The following is a 20,965-nucleotide window of genomic DNA, read 5'->3' as shown; positions in this document are numbered from 1 at the left end:
CAGATTTAATTCGGTTGATTTAATGATGTAGCTGATGTAATGACTCATCTGAATTGTCTAATTAGTGACATATTTATGCAAAGCCCCACTGGAATGTCAAAGAATGTCTAAACAATACATAAAAATTTATTTGTCCTCAGTAATAAGATGTTAGCATTTGTGCTGCACTGTTACGCAAGTTCTGCGGAGGAGGTTCAGAGCAGGAAGAGATGTGTCACTGGCCTGTCTCAGCCGCTGCTGTTATCAGCTATTGTTTAGGGCAGTTTAGAGCAGTATTGCAGCCCCCATACAGCACACTTATAGAGGAAATCCACACATTCTCCCACGCTATGCTATAGAATTTGTTGTTCTTACAGTGTGTTTGTTTGTGTGAAAGGCCATGTTTGGAGCAGCAATGAGTTCACAGAGAATCACCCTTCCTGATTCTTGATTTACTTTGAGTGTTTTGTTAATCAAGTTACCCTTTGGTATAACATTTCCAAATTGAATTTGCTCGGCCTTATACATGCTCATGAAAGCAATTAAGAATAAATCTGAAAAGACATAGAAATCACTGACCGCTACTATCAAGTATGCAGTGCATTTTAATATCGTCATTAATAGAAAAATTGTGCTGTAATGAATTGAAATTTGGCATTTAGCTGAGGTCCTTATCCAATTAGGCCAATTTCCGGAATAGTTGCCCTAAAGCAGCTTGCGGCTAAGTGGGTAGCTAAAGGGCACAGTGGTGGTTGTAGTCTCAGTAACCCTTCACTTGTTGGCTCTCCTCCCAATCGCTTAAGAAATAAACTCTTGACCTTTTAGCTATGAGCCCAGACCATTAATCAGTATTATCACAAGCACCCATCGTCAAGTCATGTGACCCAGAACAGCCATCTGAGCCCCTGCCTGAAGACTTTTTTTTTTGCTTTCATATAGATGAGCCAGAGGTAAAAATCGAGGGATTTGATGGGAACTGGTACCTGAATCGTCCAAACGTAAAGCTGACGTGCAACGCAGACGCCAACCCAGCCGTCACTGTCTACCAGTGGAAACTGTGAGTTATTATTGTCTGACCTACTAATCCACATTACAAATGTTCACTTTGTTGTCTCATCTTATTAATATAATAAGATGAATGAATAATGCATTGAGTGAAAAGCATAGTGAAGAGATTTGAAATAGTTCTTCCATTTTTCATTTTTTAATTTTTTTTTTTTTTCCCAAATATACAAACATTTATTTATGCTACCAGTCAAATCTTTGCACACACCTGTTCTTTTTTAATAATCAATAATCATTATTATTACTTCTTACACATTTTGATACAGTCTTCAAAACTATTAAAAAGCATGAATGGAAAAATGTTAAACATATACATATATATATATATATATATATATATATATATATATATAATATATATATATATATATATATATATATATATATTTAGAGGTGTTGACATTTATGCTGAACACTTATTGATTGATTTTCCTATTTAATCTGTTAAAAATAAGCAACTTTTTTGTTTCTGAAGAAATGCATAATTTAAATATGTCTACAAAACTAAAGTCAAGCATTTACTCATAAGCTTTTAGATCAAGAGGTTTTTAGGATCATGAGGATCAGTATGTCCAAACATTTGACTGGTCGTGTATATTGGCATCATTAAACTAAATAAAAGAAGACCGCTGTTTGAAGCACTCCTCTGAAATATTCAGTTTACTGTAATACTACATGACACCATTGATGTGTTATGACTGATAAGAGAATAATTTCCTTCCGTAAACTACTTCTTCATTCATTGGTGGTTAACACTCAATCTAGATAAGTAAAGCCGTTTACAATAGCTCTATTCAGAACTCACAGAGCCATTGATAACCCTTCAAACAAGATCAAACATGAGAAAATAGGCAATGCTTTGTCTACTTCTGAATGTTTACCTTAGCAATATACCGGTTTGAAACAACAGTAAAAGAGATATACAGCTAGACTGGGTCTTGATTGTCAGCATGAGTCTTGTGGTGGCAATTGTTGTTGTGTTACTGGTGCTACGGGTTTGGATGCAAAGTGTGTTGGCAAGAAATGACATCATTGCTTTGCCTACCAAATGAATGTGTTGACAGAGCAGTCTCAGATCTGTTTTATAAACCTTTCTGAGTACAATGCCGGTGTATATGTTAGGTCAAGGGCGTAGAAACCATTACTCATTAATTATTTTAACTTTAATTAATCATTATACACCCCACACACATTGTATGACTTTAGTGATTTAAAAAAAATGGCACATCTTTTTAGCCAACTAGAATTAAGTATTTCTGACATTTTGTGTGTTTATGTCTTCAGGGTTTAGTTTAGTAGGGCTTAGAATTCTATTAAATCTATCAATCAATCAATCAGTTGTTAATTAACCATTGAAATGGCTGTTGGCAAATTTCAGAGCTTACACATTGGGCCAAGTGGACACAGCAAGCCAATGCCGATTAATTGGCCTGACCTATCAGCCTATCACTGGTTGCATCACCTAATTAATATTCATTAGACAAGCTGATAAGGTTTATAATGTGTTGTTCCAGATTGTCCCTGCACCCGTGGGTCAGGTCCACTCTGTGTAAGATGACCCATGTAACCTTCTGCTTGAACTCCCTAGAGCGGCATTGTAATTCAGTGCCACGGTGTTTCCGTATGCGCCACACTTATGTGCCAATTAGCACGACGAAATGTCCCGTCATTCATCACCCAGCAAAATCCCATGAACGCAAGTGTATGTAAATGCGAACAATACCGAACACCACCAACAATGTTTGACACGGTGGACGAACAAGTTGTGTGTTACAGTTAAAAATACAGGAATTATGCAGCAAAAAACAGAGAGATAAATGTGGCAATTTGTTCAGTAATTAGGCAGTGAAAGCTGGGAAAGGAAAACATGTCACCGGACTTCAGCTGTGGTGGATTAATAGCTGGCAATGCCCAGGGTGCACTGCCTCTGTGGACCGGGGTGGGTTTTAATGAGAAAGGACAAGAGAGAGAGAGAGGAAAGCGCTGAGCATTCTGGGCTATTCAGGGTATCAAAGGACACATATACAGCAGCCAACTCTGTGAACAGGGACTCGTGGATGGCGCTAAGGTCTTCTTGAGGCATTTTTATTAGTAATTGGTATGCTGAGACTGGTAGTGGAATGAAAGAGAAGAAAGGGATGAAATTAGGAAAATGTAGATTTAGAAGAGAAAAGATGAGGTACGGAACATGAATGAGCTTCTTGGCTTGTTTGTTTGTCAGTGCAAAACCTATCACAAAGGTGTAAGGTGTTAGTGGTCGCTAGTCCATTGCTAAAGGGTTCTGAATGACAGTTGCTAGATTTACTGGTTACTTACTGGTCCATTTAAAAATAGCCCACCTCTTTGTCATTATGCATGTATCTATCTTAGTGATTTGAATCATATTGTGACAGAGTTATTATAGTTAAAGAGATAGATCTGTCATCATTTACTCATCCTTAAGTTTTTTGAGTTTCTGTTGAAACCAAACATTTGATGGTATTGATTGACTTCCATAGTATGGGGAAGGATAGATAATGACAGATGATGACATAATTGTCATTTATGGGTTAACTATCTCTTCAACCAAAACTAACATCATTAAAAAAAAAAAAAAAAAAAAATATATATATATATATATATATATATATTTTTTTTTTTCTTTTTTTATTTTATTAAATTAATAATTATTTTTTTATTAATTTTATTTTAAACTAAAATCAAAGCAGTATTTTTGCACTAAAATAACTATAATTGAAAGTGAAATCAAAATAAACATTAAAAAATAATACAAGTAACAAAAACACAATTACTGAAGCTTTAACTAAAATGAAAATGAAAACACAATCTAAGAAAGAAAAAAATAATTCAATATATTAATACAAGATATAATAGTGCAAATGATGAATTAATAGGATCAATAATACTAATATAACACTGTGTCATGAACACAAACATGCACACTAACACTGATGACTCAACTCACTTTTAAAAGCAGATAAACGAAATTTGCAAACACCTCTAAAAATAGCAAGAATATTTATCTTATTCAAACAGTGGGAGTTGCTAGAAAAGCAAGAGGATAAACAATAGAAGAAAAGGTAAGATAGAGGAGAATGGTGTGATTACAGAGCGAGGCGGAGGAGAAGACAGTGATGGGTAGAGACACGGGCGCCGGCGTGACAGATAAGAGGGGACGGCCACAGCAGCAGTGGAGAGCGGACACCAAATGTGTTCTGAAGGGTCCCCTGGGCGCTATACTGGAGGTCATCACCACACTGTTGCAGAACATTTCAATCCAGAACAACTACGGATGCACACACACACACAAGCACTAGCTGTGGTTCAGTTACAAATGTGCGAAAGTCTTACATGGTATAAATGCTGAATATTTTACGTTATGCATAAATATTACACAAATGCCCTTCTGAAACTGCACAGAGAATAGCATTAAGAACAACACCCAAGTCTGTGTGAAGTGTGTAATTTCTGCACCACTGGCTTCACCAATTAGAATAAAAAAAAGTGTTTGCAGGTTTTCAAAACACTTCAAAGAGCTATTACTGGTTGATCAAAATGCAAAGACCCACCCCAAACTCACGCTATTGGTCAAGCCGCTGTTGCTATGTCAGGCTGTTTGGATTTTTAAACAAACAAAGTGATGTTTTGCAAGCCCCAAAGTGTTTGTTTTTCACTAAACCTACAAAGGATTGTCTCTGTATACAACTCAAACCTATTACATTGATAGTGCACATTACTAGTCTTAAAAAAATGTCTCTGTAAACTTTAGTGGAATGGTGTTTCGTCTCTGATTGGGCAGAACATCCTTAATCACTCCCCTCCCACCGTCAGTCTGCTGTGAGCTAGACATGGCAAAGAAGTGCACTAAAACCAAGCCCCACCTTCTGTTTTATCTCATTCAATATTCCATTTAATTCAGAAATACAGTACCCGTCAACTCAACTCAACAAGTCAAATTAAATATTCTTAATGAAATATTCCATTTCCGATAGTCCATTTTAACATTTGCAACAAGTCAGTCACAATTTCCAGTTCACACAGACTTTAAGAAATATAGTTTCAACCTTCAGTCTGTTCAGTAACTGCTTGATGCATATTGCACAAAATTGGAAAGTTCTTTTTTGATCTAGGAAGCTCTAATCTGATTGGCTGGCTTCTTGCAACTGTTGTATGATTGTTTAAGATGACCTTTCTTTTAATGAAATGCTGACTGATCGCTTTATGTGTCATCCAGGCAGTTTTTTTTGTGTGTAAGTGGGTGATTCCTGGCTGAGGTAAGCAACTATCTTGGCCAGATTTTATGCTGAAACTCAGAAGTCTGGCTAAACTCGACTATATGAAATATAACTCCTATTTTAGATTTCACATTGAAATATGATGTGACTACTCGCACACCTTCTCTCACACACTTTTAGTTTCAGACTTCCGTTAATTTCCCAGCTATCTAAACATGCCCGAGAGATTCTTACCATAAATATATCATAAAGCAAGCAGAACAGTCATAAACACTCACGCTCAGAGTTTATGTTCAGACAGCTCATTGTGACATATTTCCTTATATATCTCTCCTCCTGTCTTCCATCTGCTGGGTCTTATCAGATTGCTTTGCAGCAGTCAGCATTTAGGGAAACACATTCTGCGTTTTTGGGCTGAAATGTGTCTCACAGGTCCTGTCCTCAAACAGGTTATGAATATTACAGCAACAGTTTAAGAAGAAAACAGATGACTTCTGCTTAAAAACATGAAAAACATTTGAAAAACAATACAACCTAAGCCAGGAGTTGTTTTGCGTGAAATTGAATAAGGGTAGACGTAGTGGTGTGTGTTGGTGAGGGTTATACATTTTGTAATTGAACTTTTCATATGCATTGCTCTACTTTGCGTCATACTTAACAACACCAATTAACCATGGTAAATTACTGTAACACTTGAATGGCTTTGCTTTTATGAAACACTGACAACAGCACAACGATTGAAGTCACTAATGTACAATAACTAATTTCATATGCTAGTACTAATAATCATAATTACCAATGTATCCACCAAGTATACTATAGTTCATTAACAGCCTCATACTGTGTTCACATAATTTTCACATTTTTAATCAGAGTTGTTTATATCGTTGGGCGTCCTTAAAATACTGATAGATTTTCATTTAAGAACATTTTCAGTGGTTACTATGAAAATTGTAAAACAGAAATGCATAAAGGTGGCTAATATTGTTGCTATTTTGGTTCTTTTTGCATCAAGTCAGTAATCGAGTAAGGAAAGTATGAATATAAAACTTGTAACATATATTAATGAATATTATACATATTATACAATTCCAATTTCAATTCCGCTTATCGATTAAAAAATTATATCAAGCACATTTATTCTGTTTTTTTTTTTGCTAAACATTTAGTTGCAGCTGAATACCATGAACAAAAATCAACAGGCTACATAAAACCAAGATTCACTTAAGAGCTGTTTGCAAAATAGAGCTGCGTGGTTCTGGATAGATTGGGTTGTTGTTGCTGTTGTTGTTGTTGTATTAATCTACTATGATCGTACACTCATATTGGTGATGACACCTCTATTGCAACATGCTTAGCTTATCACAAATATTATACTTTACTTTTTCAACTTCTGATCACAAGTGTAGCCATACTTTGGAGCGCTATGCACTTAGATTAGCGAACAAGGTCCTGGCAGATCGATAGGTTGGGTCCTCACAGATTTAAAAAAAAAAAAAAGAACCGCACATAGGAATCGATAGGCGGAATCAAAATTGTATTTTCACAAGAAGTATTCGAATCTGGAATCGGAATCGATTTCCGATACCCAACCCTATGTCTCACTAATATAGAATTTGTTTAACGTGCTTTGACTGATGTGTGTAACATGAACTGCTTCAAATGTAGGATCAGCTATGCTTTTTAGAATTGATCCTGTAGTATACAATGTTTATTTTTGATCTATTCTGCTCTGACTGAAATTTGTCCTAATTTCTACCACACTTTCTTCTCTCACCCTTTTGCTGACCTGAATAAGCTTCTCATTGTTTGGATGCTTTATTGTACTATTTCGTATCTCTTGCTTTGAGATCACTACCGGTAGAAGGTTTGAAAGGTCCTTATAAAAGACACCTCCAGTCAGCCAGACCCTGAAAGACATAGCAGATTGGGTGTCATTAGGATGGAAGGAAGGGACAGGTTAAGTGGGGACAAGATGATCTGAAGCTGTCTGGTGCCTGGGGAGGCATCGTTATACTGATCTCTGATAGGAGGCAAAGAGAACATCTGCCACAAGAACATCTGCCAAAGATGTGACCTCTGTCGAGCTTTAGAAGAAGAATGGGGCAGGTCTAGACCCGCAGGGCAGTCCAGAATGTGGACACTACAGTTATATTTACGTAGTAAGTCAGATTTCACATTTTTCTTGATCTGTTTGTCCTGGACTCTTGGGATCCAACTTCAGGTGCAGCAGCCCAGATCTGATAGAGTGGCAGCAAAACAACACATTTTTTCCACATTTGACATCTCTGCTTGTTGTCTTTGTTTGTTTTCACTATTTCAAATCACTCCCACTTTCCTGGGGCAACATTCAGGCCTGTAAGGACCCGTTCAGTCGTTTTGTGATACCACCCTTTACATCTACTTGTTTGAGATGTGCACAAGTATGCTTGGTATGTTTGGGTTGTTTTAACACTGTGAATCAGTCCTCATTGTAACAGCTGATCTACTGATATTACACCACCATCCCAGTTTTACCAAATGTGAGTTGGCGTTGTCTCCCAGCCAAATCTGTTTCCATATGGGTGGACTAACAAAGATTATCTTTCTGCTTTTCTCAGGTTGAATGGATCGCTTCCAAACAATATTGAAATCAAGAACAACACCCTGTTCTTCAAAGGCCCAGTGACCTATGAGTTTGGAGGAACCTACGTCTGTGATGCCACCAATAGCATTGGCACGCGTTCTGGACTGGTAGAGGTCAATGTGACGGGTAAGTTGCGAATGTTTTTCTGAGTCACCGTGTGCGTGTGTTGCTGCTGGAAAAGCTTTAATCTGGGCCAAGGCAATTGTAGCTCCAGAAATGTGAGTTTTGTAGGAGTTGAACATATTATGTAGGCCCTACAGCATGTCAACATCAGCAGAAAAAAGAGAATACATTATTATACAAGCTCATTTGCAAACTCATTGAACACTCTCGTTACAGATACAGTGACTACAGAATGACTACAGACTACAGTTACCCCTTGCAGAATCTGTAAAAATGCAAATAATTTTGAACAAAATAAGAGAGATCATACAAAATGCATGCTATCTTTTATTTAGTACTGTCCTGAGTAAGGGAGGGGGGGTTGAACAGATGTCCAAATGTTTCTAATTTTGTTAAAATATACATTATTTTCCATTTAGCACTGCCCTTCAGAAGCAACAGAAGATTCAAAAAGTTTTCACCTCCCTGGGTCTTAATGCATCGTGTTTCCTTTTGGAGCATCAGTGAATGTTTAAACCTTTTTTAAAAGTTGTGTTTAAGTGCCTCAGTTGTCCTCAGTGCTCAGTTTAACTGTTAAGAACAAACAACAGAGTTATGAACAACCATCACAAAACAAAAAAACAGTCGTAGATCATCCAGGTATTCAGAACTAAGGGTTGCCAAACTTTTGCAGGGGGTTATTTGAATAATTTCAGCTATTTTTTGTCTTGTGGACTGTAAACATATTATATGTAAAATATCTTACTCAGGACAGTACTAAATAAAAATTAACATGGATTTTGCATGATCTCTCTTATTTTGTTAAAATTATTTGCATTTTTACAGATTCTGCAAGGGGTAACTGTAGTCTGTAGTCATTCTGTAGTAGTTTATTATCTAAGGCAAATTGCATTCAAATATTTATTTTTAACTTTAGTGTAAAAACACTTTAGTGTAAAAACACTTTCAACTTTAGTGTAAAAACACTTTAGTGTAAAAACACTTTCATGTCGAACCCTGCACATGCATGTTTTACACTGTGATCCTACCTATCGGTACGACGTAATATAGGAAAAAATGTTTTTTTTTTTGTTTTGTTTTTTTTTTACATTTCTCACAGTCACATCATACATCAGCATATGCTGCCAGCAGCTACAATATTCACTCACACACAGACAGATTCTGAGATACAGAATAAAGCGCCCTGTCATTTTCTTCCCAAAATAACATCACAGTTTTGTTGCCTCTTTAGTATTGATCACAGGCACTTTGCAACAAACTCACATTTCTCCAAGCTACTTTCGCCTCCCACATCTTCTCCGTCTTCTCCGCCTTTACTCGGGTGAAAACAAGAACTACAAATGAAAGCAGAGCAAAACTGGAGCTGTTCCTCTGCCTTCACTCTAATTGTCATATCAAACACCTGTAGTTCACTCCGCAGGCTTTGCAGTACATTACGAACAAAAGACGATAATGAAAGGAGGTGATGCTGCTCTAGATTGCTGAGCAGAACCTCAAAATTGGTCCAATATTTGAAGAGAGCGGAGACTTCCTCAGTTTTGTTCTGATAATAGCTTATGCGCTTTTCTCTTTGCTTCAACGGGGAGTTTCTAACATGCATAGCTTTGCATGCTGAAGTCAACGGCTCGGCTTTTCATTGCATTTATTTGTGTGCGTGGGTGTGTTTGCGTGCAAACTTTCAGACATTCCTCGTCCTGCTGCGTCTCAGCTGGCATTTGTGGTGATGTGTTGGGGATGCGGTGATGTCATGTCATTCCGTGGCAGGTTTTGATGATACGCTCCGCAGGCGCAGGCAAAGCATTAATGGAAGTCTGAACGGCTGATATTGAATGAGTGGTGAAGGAAAATGTCTGCCGCTGATATGTATAGAGCATCTCTGCTTTGGGGGAGATGCTGTTGATCGTTTTTTAAAATGGCAATGCAGGAAATGGTGAGAGTTCAGCAATAGGTCACGATATGAGTTTACAGAACTTTGGTACTTTGCAGTGGTACATGTCATTACTCTTTTTATAGTTTATTATTTTTCATATACGTCTCAACTTTGTCTCAGATGTTTCTCTGACACACTTGTATGGTGTGACAACTGATATTTATTTGCATATTTGTTTGCATTTTATATTAGTGGTCTGCCATGCTTTTATAAAGATATCAATATTACAAGCTATTAGAATTCCATATTTTTTGCCAAATAAATTAGGGCTGTCAAATGATTAATCGCATACAAAATACAAGTTTGCCTAATATATGTGTGTGTAATTAATATGTATATATAAATACACACAAATTAATGTGTATATTTAAGAGAAATATGTTATGTACAAAATATTTTATTTATATATAATATAAATTATATAAAAATTATAATACATATACTTGTAAATACTTCTTAAATGTATACATGAATGTGTTTGTATTTATATATGCATAATAATTACACACAGTACACATGCATATAAAACTCAAACTTTTATTTTGTATGCGATTAATCATGATTAATCATTTGACAGTCCTAATATAAATTTAAGTAACTGCACTAAACTGCATATTTTTGCTCAGTTTGGACCACTGATTTTTTTTTTTTTTTCCTCATAAGCTTCATATTGTCTGTAAACTACTTTAGGAGCCATATGATACTCAACAAAAAATGCATATGTAGACTTTTCATTTCAAGATCTCTAAGATCTCTTTTATTAATTTGATATCTCTAATTTTCTAAAAAAAAACAAAAACAAAACAAAACAAAAAACACCACTTTATTTTTTAGGCAAAACAGTTAAGTACATCTGATTTGTGACACATTTCCTATGGGTTCACCTTCCCTCATTCTGTCCAGAATAAGTTTCTCCCCAGAAAACATCATTTTCATAAAGTTGCACGTCTCCTCCTTTCTCCTTTTCGCTCTCCAAAGGTCACCAGCAGAACATGCACTGAAAGCCTTATTTGTTCTTTCCGACCTCTGTTTGGCAATGCCTGGGGATTGTTTCCGCATTGCATGTGCCCATTTGATGATAGATCCCTCCTCTACGGCAACGTCTATCCTTTGATGAATCATTCCATCTGGAGGTTGTTGAACCTCTGTCTCTCTCCCTCTCTGTTTGTCCCTCTCTGTATTAAGTTGATACTTATGAAGAAAGATTGTTAGTGTGATGTATTTCATATGTGTGTAAGTTTTCATTTTTGTGCGAGACAAACAAAGGTAATTGTTTGTGGGCAGTGTAAACACTGTGGCTTGATCTTCTGGCTCAACCGGTGGCATGAGTTTGAGGCTGCCTGGTTGACCGAACAGTGAACGACATGTTTGGGAAATTAGCGATCATTAGTTTTTCAATTTCATTTGGTGCCACCAGTGGTGAAGAAATGACACACCGCGGCTTTAAATATTCAATACGCTGTGCTCATCTGCGGTGTTGAATCTTTCAATTTCATCATGCCTTTTTTATGAGTTCATTATAGTTTTATTTGTAGTCACAACTTCCATGGCAGCAGCTGTTCTCCCTTTACGACTCCATATTAATCTCATTCACATTCCTGTGAGTATTTCATTAATAACCGTGACTGAGATGTTCGGCCTACGCACAGTGCACAGAGGACCGTAGTCACTGCAGAATCCTTTGTTTTAAAATCAACAAGAAGTCAAACGCACCCTTAATACACATTCCTGGTCTTATTCTTGATTCATCAGTGCCAAAATGCTTGTAATTGTTAATCTAAATGTAATAACTTGCTTCGACACTGAAACAACTTTTCTTATTGGCTGATGTCTCAAATCTTTCTTACTTTTTAATCCTACAACCATCTGGTTCCATTCTGGAGTGCGACTGCTACAATCAGTGCCTGATGGTTAAAATCAAGTCTTATTTTTTTGATAAATATCTTGACTCAGAAACACACCAGGTTAAGTAAAATGGGTTGCAAACAGCTTAACGACTTTTAAGGCAATACATTACAGGCAAAAACGTTATTTTTCCCCGCTTTCACTGAGCCAAAAATCTCCACTTCAGTACCACTTATATACACCAAACCTTTACAGTTTCATTCCTACACTCTCAGAAATAAAGGTACAAAAGCTGTCACGGGGGCAGTACCTTTTTAAAAGGTACATTTTTGTACCTTAAAGGTACATATTAGTAAATAAAGTGTGCATATTAGAACCTAATAGGTACAAAAGTGTACCTTTTAAAAAGTTACCACCCTAGTGACAGCTTTTGTACCTTTATTTCTGAGAGTGTATCTATGTTCTGTTTTCATTCCTTACAGAAAATGTGTAATACAAAAAAAGCTTGCATTTTTTTTTAGTAGTCAATCAACTACTGGTCAAGAATGGTCATTTTTTGCCTCAAAATCAACATGAAATCAAAATTGACTTTTTATTATTATTATTATTTTTTTTAATAGACATTCCAGATCTTATTGCGTCCAGAGATGTTTGTAATTGTTTATGGAAATGTAATAACTTGCCTCTGAAACAAATGTTCTTATTGGCTGACATCTCAAATCTCTCATACTGTTCGATCCTCCAACCATCTGGTTCCATTCTGGTGTATAACAGCTACTGCAATCAATGCCTGATGGTTAAAATCAAGTCTTGCCCTACTCATTTTTTTTTTTTTTTTGTTGAATATCAAGACTTGCAGAATTGAAATGGGTTGCAAACAGCTCCTGTTGATTTTAAAGTTCCAAGGCCTAATCTAATCGTAGTCAGTCCAGAATACAATGTAAAACCGCAGTTCGACCGTCCCTGAAGTTTTGCACCAGCTTGCATGGCCAAACGAGATGCTAATAAGGCTTTTCCATCTGTCCTTATCATGGCTAGAGGGAAACCTCTCCACAGAAGAGCACATATGGGCTATTACAGCCTCATTCTCAAAGCAAGAGTAGAATTGATACCCCTGGCAAAAGCAGCCCGCTCAAACACTGCAAAACTGTTCTGTGCTCATTCAGTTGTACACACATCGCCCCTGAAAAGAGTCCGTGCGAGAACTGAAGCCACGTGACCAGCTCTCCCAGTATTGGTAACGGTGGAGGAACGGCAAAGACGGAGTCTGTGCCAAAGGGACGCAGCTTACGCCGAGCAACACGTCTCCGTCGCAGCTTCTTGTGAACTGCGTAAGCGGTTGTCGATTGTTCGCCTGCCGGCACCTGGGAGAAGGAGAGTTTTGTGTGTGAAGCACGCGGAGAGGCTGGCACGCCTTTGCAGGAGCTTGCAACAGCTGCGAGACTGTGTGGAAGAGATGATAACATTGTGAAGATGAAGCTGTGGAGATCTCAAAGAGAGAGGATCTCAACTCTTTAACAGCTGCGCTCTCTTTCTCATTCTTGCTTTCTGTTCCTTTTACATGCGACTAACACATTTTGTTTTTCTCTCTCAATTTCTACCGGTGTTAATCCAGTCAGCAAAATTGCTGTTAAAAGTTTTTTTTTTTTTTTTTTTTTTTTTTTGATTTGTTTTTTGTTTTGTTGTTTTTTTTAAGATGAGATAAAACATCATGATAACAATAAAATGGTTTTAAACAGAAAAATGTAGACAGTATTCATTTAAATGTATAAGTAATTTTCAATATGTTGTGTGTGCATTAACAATATCTGTGCTACCAGTCAAATGTTTAGAAAAATATAAAAGTTATTGTTATCAGTGTTGAAACCTGTTATCCCCTTATTTTATTTTATTTTATTTTTTATTTTTTTATTTATTTTTATTTTTATTTTATTTTCAGGATTCTTTGATGCATAGAACGTTAGAAAGAGTAACATTTATTGTAAATAGAACTATTCTGTAACATTATAAACATTTACTGTCAATTTTAAACAATTTCATTTATTTATTTATTTAAAAATTTACACCAATTTTCAATGGTAGTAGATCACAGAAAGAAAGAAAGAGAAAGAAAGCAAAATGAACAGCTTGTTTCACAGTTGTGAATGATGATGTTAATGTTTCTTAAGCACCAAATAATATGACACTAATAACTGCTAAAATATAAATTACAATAAAATGTATTAAATTATATTTAAATAGAAAACAGTTATTTTAAAGTATTAAGTTTAAAGTATAATGATTATTAAAGATAATGATTCCAAACATTAGTGTATATTTTTATCCAAGTTGCAAATAGAAATAATAATAATAATAATAATAATAATAATAATAATAATAATAATAATAATAATAATAATAAAATAAAATAAAATAAAATAAAAAGGAAGTTGGTGCAAGATTAAATGAAAAAGTTATATCCACTCAGCCCCTGTGGTTAATTTATTACCTAATAATTTACTCACACTTTGTTTCATGTTTGCTAGACAAATAAAACACTGTGCTGTTTAAATTAATACACGATTATGCTCTTTAAAGTAACACATTTGCGTCATTTAACTAAAATGTTTGTTTTGTTGACTGTAATAATATACCATTTCAGTCAGAGTGAAGTGAACTAAAATGAATAAATACAACCTGACAAAATATTTACTAAATTTAAGATTTCTTTTCAACAAAAAGACAAAAACTGTTCAAATAAAGAGTGTTTTCTAACAGTCTCTCTCTTTCTCATTCTTTCCCTGTGGTTTTCCTCTCTCTCTCTCTCTGTGCGCTGGATTGAATTGGCATTAGCACTGGAAGGCTCAGTTAAAGCGTGTGCTGATGCTTCATAAACTTCAAACGCAATCTCTCTTCTCCTGAACAGCTATGGACAGGCCTTGCTGAGGCCAGGCAGATTTTTTTGCTCTGCTTCTGACTGGATTATACTTAACAGTCAGCAGGGCAGAATGCAAAATGAGGTGTCCTCCAAATAAAAACACAAAAACAAGTGACTATGCAGTAGCTGTCTTTTGCACTGGTGGAAATTTACCCCAAACCCTGTGGCCACTAATGCATTCCATATGACCTGTGCTCTGCATGCATGGAGCAACCGCGTTCGGTGCCCAGACATGGAGTAATAAACATCTGGCTCCATTGAAATTCACCTCGTCAAACGTGGTTACGCTGCACACAATTGGAATGGAAATCTACAAGTCGGGTATAGTAGATTTCACTAGATATACTGGGTTGAATCTCAAGTACCCTGACCCACCCCGGTGCATCTTGATTAAAAATCTGCTTCAGTGGACGACACCCTTTTATAAAGCTCTGAGGAGCCGTAATTTGTCAAGTTGTTTGATCGCTTGTCTAATGCACTGTAGATTAACAGTAGTGCTTTGACAAAGCTCTTCAGAGCTGAATCTTTCATCTTATCTCTCATGCTAACTATCTCTCCCTCGCTTTTCCTCTGGAGATTTGAAGATAAGTGGAGTGAACGCTTTATAGCTGGAGTTGAACGCGTGAGGAGTGTTAAACAATTTTACGCTAGGTTCATTTCCAGGCCACCTAACAGCGGTTTCCCTAATGTCACAATAAGGGTAAAATAAAAAAAAAATAAAAAAACAGAATCTGTGCGCTGTCAATGGGATAGTTATTATGCTTTTTTACTCAGTGTAGGTTTGTTGTTGAATGTAGACACAACCCACAACCTTTGAGGGGTATTACCCTACTAAACATTTCCAGTATTACTGCTCAGGAAAAAAACAACAAAAAAGATACAGTTCATTGAACACGATGACCTTTTGTGAATGTCATAACAGCCTATTACAGCATGTCTTAACCAAGTTTTCATTGACAAGCAATTTGTCTGTTCACACTGTGTGTGGAGCGTGAGACATTCACAATCAGTCAGGATAATATTTTATATTTAACGTGAATATCAGCAATATAATAATAAACAAAGAAAAAGAAAAAAAAAAAAAAACAAGTAATGAAACTGCAGTGTAAAAGGTAACATACAAAAAATACCAAACCTCTGTATTGGCCAGCAGGTATTATAATCAATACATTACATACACTGGTACGTTTATGATACATATATAAAAATGTATTTTATAATTGCTACCTTCTATAAAGTGGCTGGTCTATAATCTTTTCCTCTGAGAAAACTTAATTTAATCTGTCAATTGCTATGAGGTCAAGTTGGTGTTTTTTTTTTTAAGGTCATCTCATTTGCATCATCTATTTGTATATTTCCTGTGACATGCATTTCCTTCAGCATTGTCTGATGAAATTAGGTCAAAGATTTTTGAGGAAGCGGTTAGCCTTCAAGCAATTCCTTAATCAGAAGAACCGTAAGGATCTGTAATTAAAGAAATGAATGAGGAGATTTATGTGCTGACTGCTTTAGTCGTTTTCGAACTGTGTGTTCGGTTTTTGTGTGGGAAGTGTTGAAGACCGCTAGTCTCATCTGTATGTGAACAGTGAGTAAGAATGAGTGGTGTAAGATGGTCCCGTAATTATCTCATTACCACGCCTGAGAAAGAGAAGAGGGCAAGTGTGCGGTTCTTTCCATCTGTTTTCTCTCTTTCATTCTTTCTCACTTCTCCTTCTGACTTTTCCTGTCTCTTTGTCTTATGTTACCCTCAGAACTACTCAGTAAACAGTATTATGACGGTTTTGACCTCATCTTCCTAAAAGATTCCTTTTTAATGGTTAAATTAAATTTGCCAAAAAAAAAAAAAAAAAAAAAAAAAACATATAATCAAAAAGCATGTCTAATTTATTAAAATCATAAAACATGTAGAAATTAACAATAATTTATTAAACGTTGAACAAAAAATGCATTTTGTGATAGTGGTATTGCACAGTGGTATTGCGTCAGAAATGTGGGTATATTTGTGTCGAATTTTATTACATTATCAGTGTAGACATGTATTAAACGTATTGATGGAGAAGTAATGGAATATAATTACAGTATTTTTTGTGATTAAACAGTGTTTATGCATTTATACTAAATGTATTTAGACTACCGTTTTTCATACAAATACATAGGAACCATATTACATTTTTACTATGGTATTGAGGTGGTATATTTGTGGTTTTAACTGTTATTATCAGGATCTATGGATGATACTATGGAAGAGCAATGGTTAATTAAAAAATAAATAAATAAAAATCAAAGAGTCAGAATAATTAAATTTCACCATATAAAAATGAGGTTGACATTTTTACAGATATTACTGATTTTGCTAATGATCGTAAATCTACATCTGCATCCTCAAGCTACTATCAAATGTGTATTTCTAAGAGACAAAAAAAAAAAAAAACAATATTATTTGAAACAATATTACTCATTAAAACATGCAAAACTAAGAAATTATTATTATTATTATTAGTATTATTATTATTTCATCTAAGATATACATTTTGTTAAGGAAAAATGACTGGAAAAAGTGTGAATAATAATAATATAAAAAAAAAAAAAAAAAAAAAAAAAATTGTTTGTCATGCTCTGACCATAAAGAATATTTTAATGCCACATTTAACCATCTGGTTTTTGACAGCTTTCACATTGTAGCAAAAATCTGTCTTAAAACTTGAAAGAAATAAAACATGACATTTATTGTGATAATTATCGATATCAACTGACATAAAAAATATATATATATATATATGTTCAATTATAATTATTATTGAGAAGCATGTTCTACTGTATAATATTTTGAGAATTTCTTTAAGAATGTCTTCTTTTCATTTTTGGGTGTGTTTCCCTTTAAAACAGGTTATTGACACACTCATCTGTCATACGGGTCAGGAAGGCCTATGATGTCACCTGTTTGTAGACGTGCTGCACAACATGGGTTAATGTGGCATAGGTGACTTAGCTCCCCTTCGTTTAAAAAGCCAAGACCGCTTAGCTTAGTGCCGCTACACGCCGCTGACAACTGTTCACACTCGCCTGAGCAAGCAATCCCTCACACCACAGCCAGAAAATGAAGTCCAAAATGAGAGGAAGAAGCAGGAGGAGAGAAAAAGGCAGAGAGAAGTTAGAAAACTGCCCACCACAAGGTGAAAATGAGATGAATAAAACATAGCCACACCGACGAAAGTATAAATAAATAAAGGAATACTTGTCGCTGGAAGAAACGCTTGAGTGGAACCAATATTGGGATTCGTTTGAGACCATTGAATAAAATGGAAACGTAAACGAGCCCTTGAGGCATGAGGGTGAATGTAGGGACAGGGTGTTTACTGGCTTGTATGTAAGTGGTTGAGTCAAGGCTAGGCGTCTGTCTCCTCTTCTTTTGCTCCTGTCACATATTCTGTCCTCCCAGGCTTGACAAGAGAACAAAATGTAAAGGATGAGGAGGAAGAGAGCGACAGATAGCAAAACGGAACAAAAAAAAAAAAAAAAAAAAAGTGAAACACGACATAAAGAAACAGCAAGAGATAGCTTGGGATATGAATTGATAAGAAGTCATTTGAGCGGTATTTCATTTGCATGAAAACGTCAGGGCGTTTAATATATTGATAGCCTCCGCTTGCATCACACAGGCTTCATTTGAAATTCGTTCACGCTGCGACTCGGAGCAAAGGGCTGATTCGCCATACAAAACTCCAATTATACAAATCCCAGTGAGTGTAGAACTGGTCACACATATGAGGAATTATGATTCCTGCTGTTCTTATGGGTCTTGAAGAGGACAATGGGAGGAATAGACTTCACACATGTCGGCTGTCACAACTTGATCCTATTTATGTTCTTAATAAATGCTTATTTCTACATCAGAATAATAAGAACTAAAATGTATTGTATTTTAATCACAATTTGCAACTTGATATTTCATAAATGTGACTTTATTTTTCAGATGTGATTTTTGTATCTTACAATTTTTCATTTCAAATTTATTTCTCATTGCCTTCTAATTGCAATTTTCTCTCACAAATGGAACTATTTCTCATAATTATGACTTTACATTGCAGTTTTAGCTTCATATCTCTCATAATTGTCCATGCCACTTAATTTCTGCTTTATTTTTTATAGTTGCAACTTCTTTTTGTGACTTTCTTTTTTATTAATTGTTATTTTCTCAAAATTGGAACTTTACTTTGCATAGTTATGATTTTGTACCTCACAATTACGACTTTATTTCTCATAATTTTGACTGTCATAATTTCAGCTTCATTTCAAACTTATTTTTAATATGTTCAGCGTTTTCCTCCCTAACTGCAGTTTTATCTCTCAAATGGGACTAGTTCTCATAATTGTGACTTTGTATCTTAGAATTGTTACTTTATATCAAACATTTGTGACTTTCTTTTTTCCTAATTGTTACTTACAGTAGTATTTCAAAATTGCAACTTTATTTCTCATAGTTGTGATTTTGTATCTCACATTTATAACTTTATTTCTCATAATTTTGACTGTCATAATTTCAGCTTCATTTCAAACTTATTTTTCATATTTTAAACTTTTTTTCTCCCTAATTATTTCACAAATTGGACTAGTTCTTATAATTGCTTTGCTGTATATTTATGTCTCATAATTTCAGTTTCATAATTCATCAGCTTTCTTTTTTTATAATTGTTACAGTAAAACCTCAAAATGTGACTTTATATCTCACAATTACAATTTCATATTGAAAAATAGAAGTTTATTTTGTATCATAAACTTTATCTTTTTTTAATGGGTGGGGAAATATAATACCAGCCAATCAATAGATATCCATTGTTCACAATAAGACCAGTAATGTATATTAGGAGAGCAAATCAGTTTTCATTGACTAAAATGCATTTTCTCAATTTTTAATCCAACCTGAAATTAACCTCATTCCTTATCGCCTCCACTTTGTGCTTGTTTCCTTGTCTCTATCCCTCTTTTTCATCCTCTCACTGCTTCTCCTTCTTTCTGAGTACCACCCTGATGAGGCATTTTAATGTCTTGCTTGGCGTGACATCCCTCCAGCGATGTGAAATTTGTTTGTCTTGCTTGTCATTGCGAAATCGGTCTCAATCGGACTGATATGACACTGTGAGCTCCCACACGCTGCCTGCTGCATAATTCATCCCTCTGCAGGACGTACATGTGGATTTTGTGTATCATTAAACTCTCACCACAAGGACAACGTGGCTGTCAAGGCGATTGAGGAGCGAGCTCAAAGCTGCGTGTCGGGGGGTCTGTGCCGCCCAGCCGCGGGCAAGCGCTTCCGTGTCCCGCGAGTCTCGGCGGGCGAGCACCTGGGCGAGTTTTCACTGTGCTGGACTGATGAAGTGTGAAGTCAAGCCTGCTCTTCTCTCTACAGGAAGTGACTTCCACTTTTCAGCTCCCACTAAGCTTCTGCCTCATTATCCAAATGAGATATTAGCATGTGCACATCGTTCCTGTCCGTATTTTTTTTTTTTTTCATTTCGTTTTCAGCTTCTATCTCAGCTGGGAGTGCGAGAAAGGCTTTTTTGTGGGAGAGAGAAACAGCAACAGCCAGTCCCTTTGAAGTCGCTCGATGAGTGCAGTTTTCTGTCCTTTGTTGACATATTTCCTGTTTTCCAATAGGCTTTAGTTACACCACACCAATGAACAATGGTTTGCTAGTTTACTACAGGTGGAATTAGGGGGCGGGGCATTCTGCACAACATCTGATTGGACAAAATCTGTGTAGTGCCACATGAGTCTTTTCTGAGTGAAATTTCTAAGTTTCACGATTTCGCACATTGATTTCAATATCCATCTGACTCATCCTCCTCTTCCTCATTCCGCCTCTGCTACATCACAGGCAGATGCGCGTGTTGCCGACAGGCTGAAGACAGCCACGACGCATATCTGCGATTTATGATGCCCCATCCCCTCCTACCACGGAGGCCATTTTCTGCTCTCTGTGGGAGGAGATTTGCTGTCTGTGATGGAGTAGTCACACTGCAGGACACACAGCCAGTGCAGAGTTTTCTCTGGCAGTGATCAGCCCCCCGTGCACTTCCCCCCATCGTCTTCCCTTCCCCTCCTCCTGTCATCACGCTGTCTGTTACTGTTGTGAGCATCAGTCCTGGGAGGGTGAGTAAGTGGGTCAGACAGTAACCCAGGGTCAGAGCCTCGGCGGTGAATCACTCATTAGACAGAGCGTACCAAAATTATCAGGGAAAAAATAG

General features: G+C 36.2%; 1 protein-coding gene across 4 annotated transcripts in view; it reads left to right on the top strand.

Annotated features, from left to right (window-relative positions):
• nectin1b (nectin cell adhesion molecule 1b) overlaps positions 1 to 20,965 on the top strand; it is a 242,958-nt gene that overhangs the window by 65,253 nt on the left and 156,740 nt on the right. For all 4 annotated transcript variants that reach the window (XM_051135296.1, XM_051135293.1, XM_051135295.1 and 1 more), the window contains exons 4-5: positions 919 to 1,036; positions 7,880 to 8,031. In XM_051135296.1, the coding sequence (XP_050991253.1) occupies positions 919 to 1,036; positions 7,880 to 8,031 (270 nt within the window). The remainder of the gene's footprint in view (positions 1 to 918; positions 1,037 to 7,879; positions 8,032 to 20,965) is intronic.

This window comes from Labeo rohita, chromosome 18 (genome assembly GCF_022985175.1).
Source record: "Labeo rohita strain BAU-BD-2019 chromosome 18, IGBB_LRoh.1.0, whole genome shotgun sequence".
Classification (NCBI taxonomy): domain Eukaryota; kingdom Metazoa; phylum Chordata; class Actinopteri; order Cypriniformes; family Cyprinidae; genus Labeo; species Labeo rohita.
This window is presented reverse-complemented; position numbering and strand designations above follow the sequence as displayed.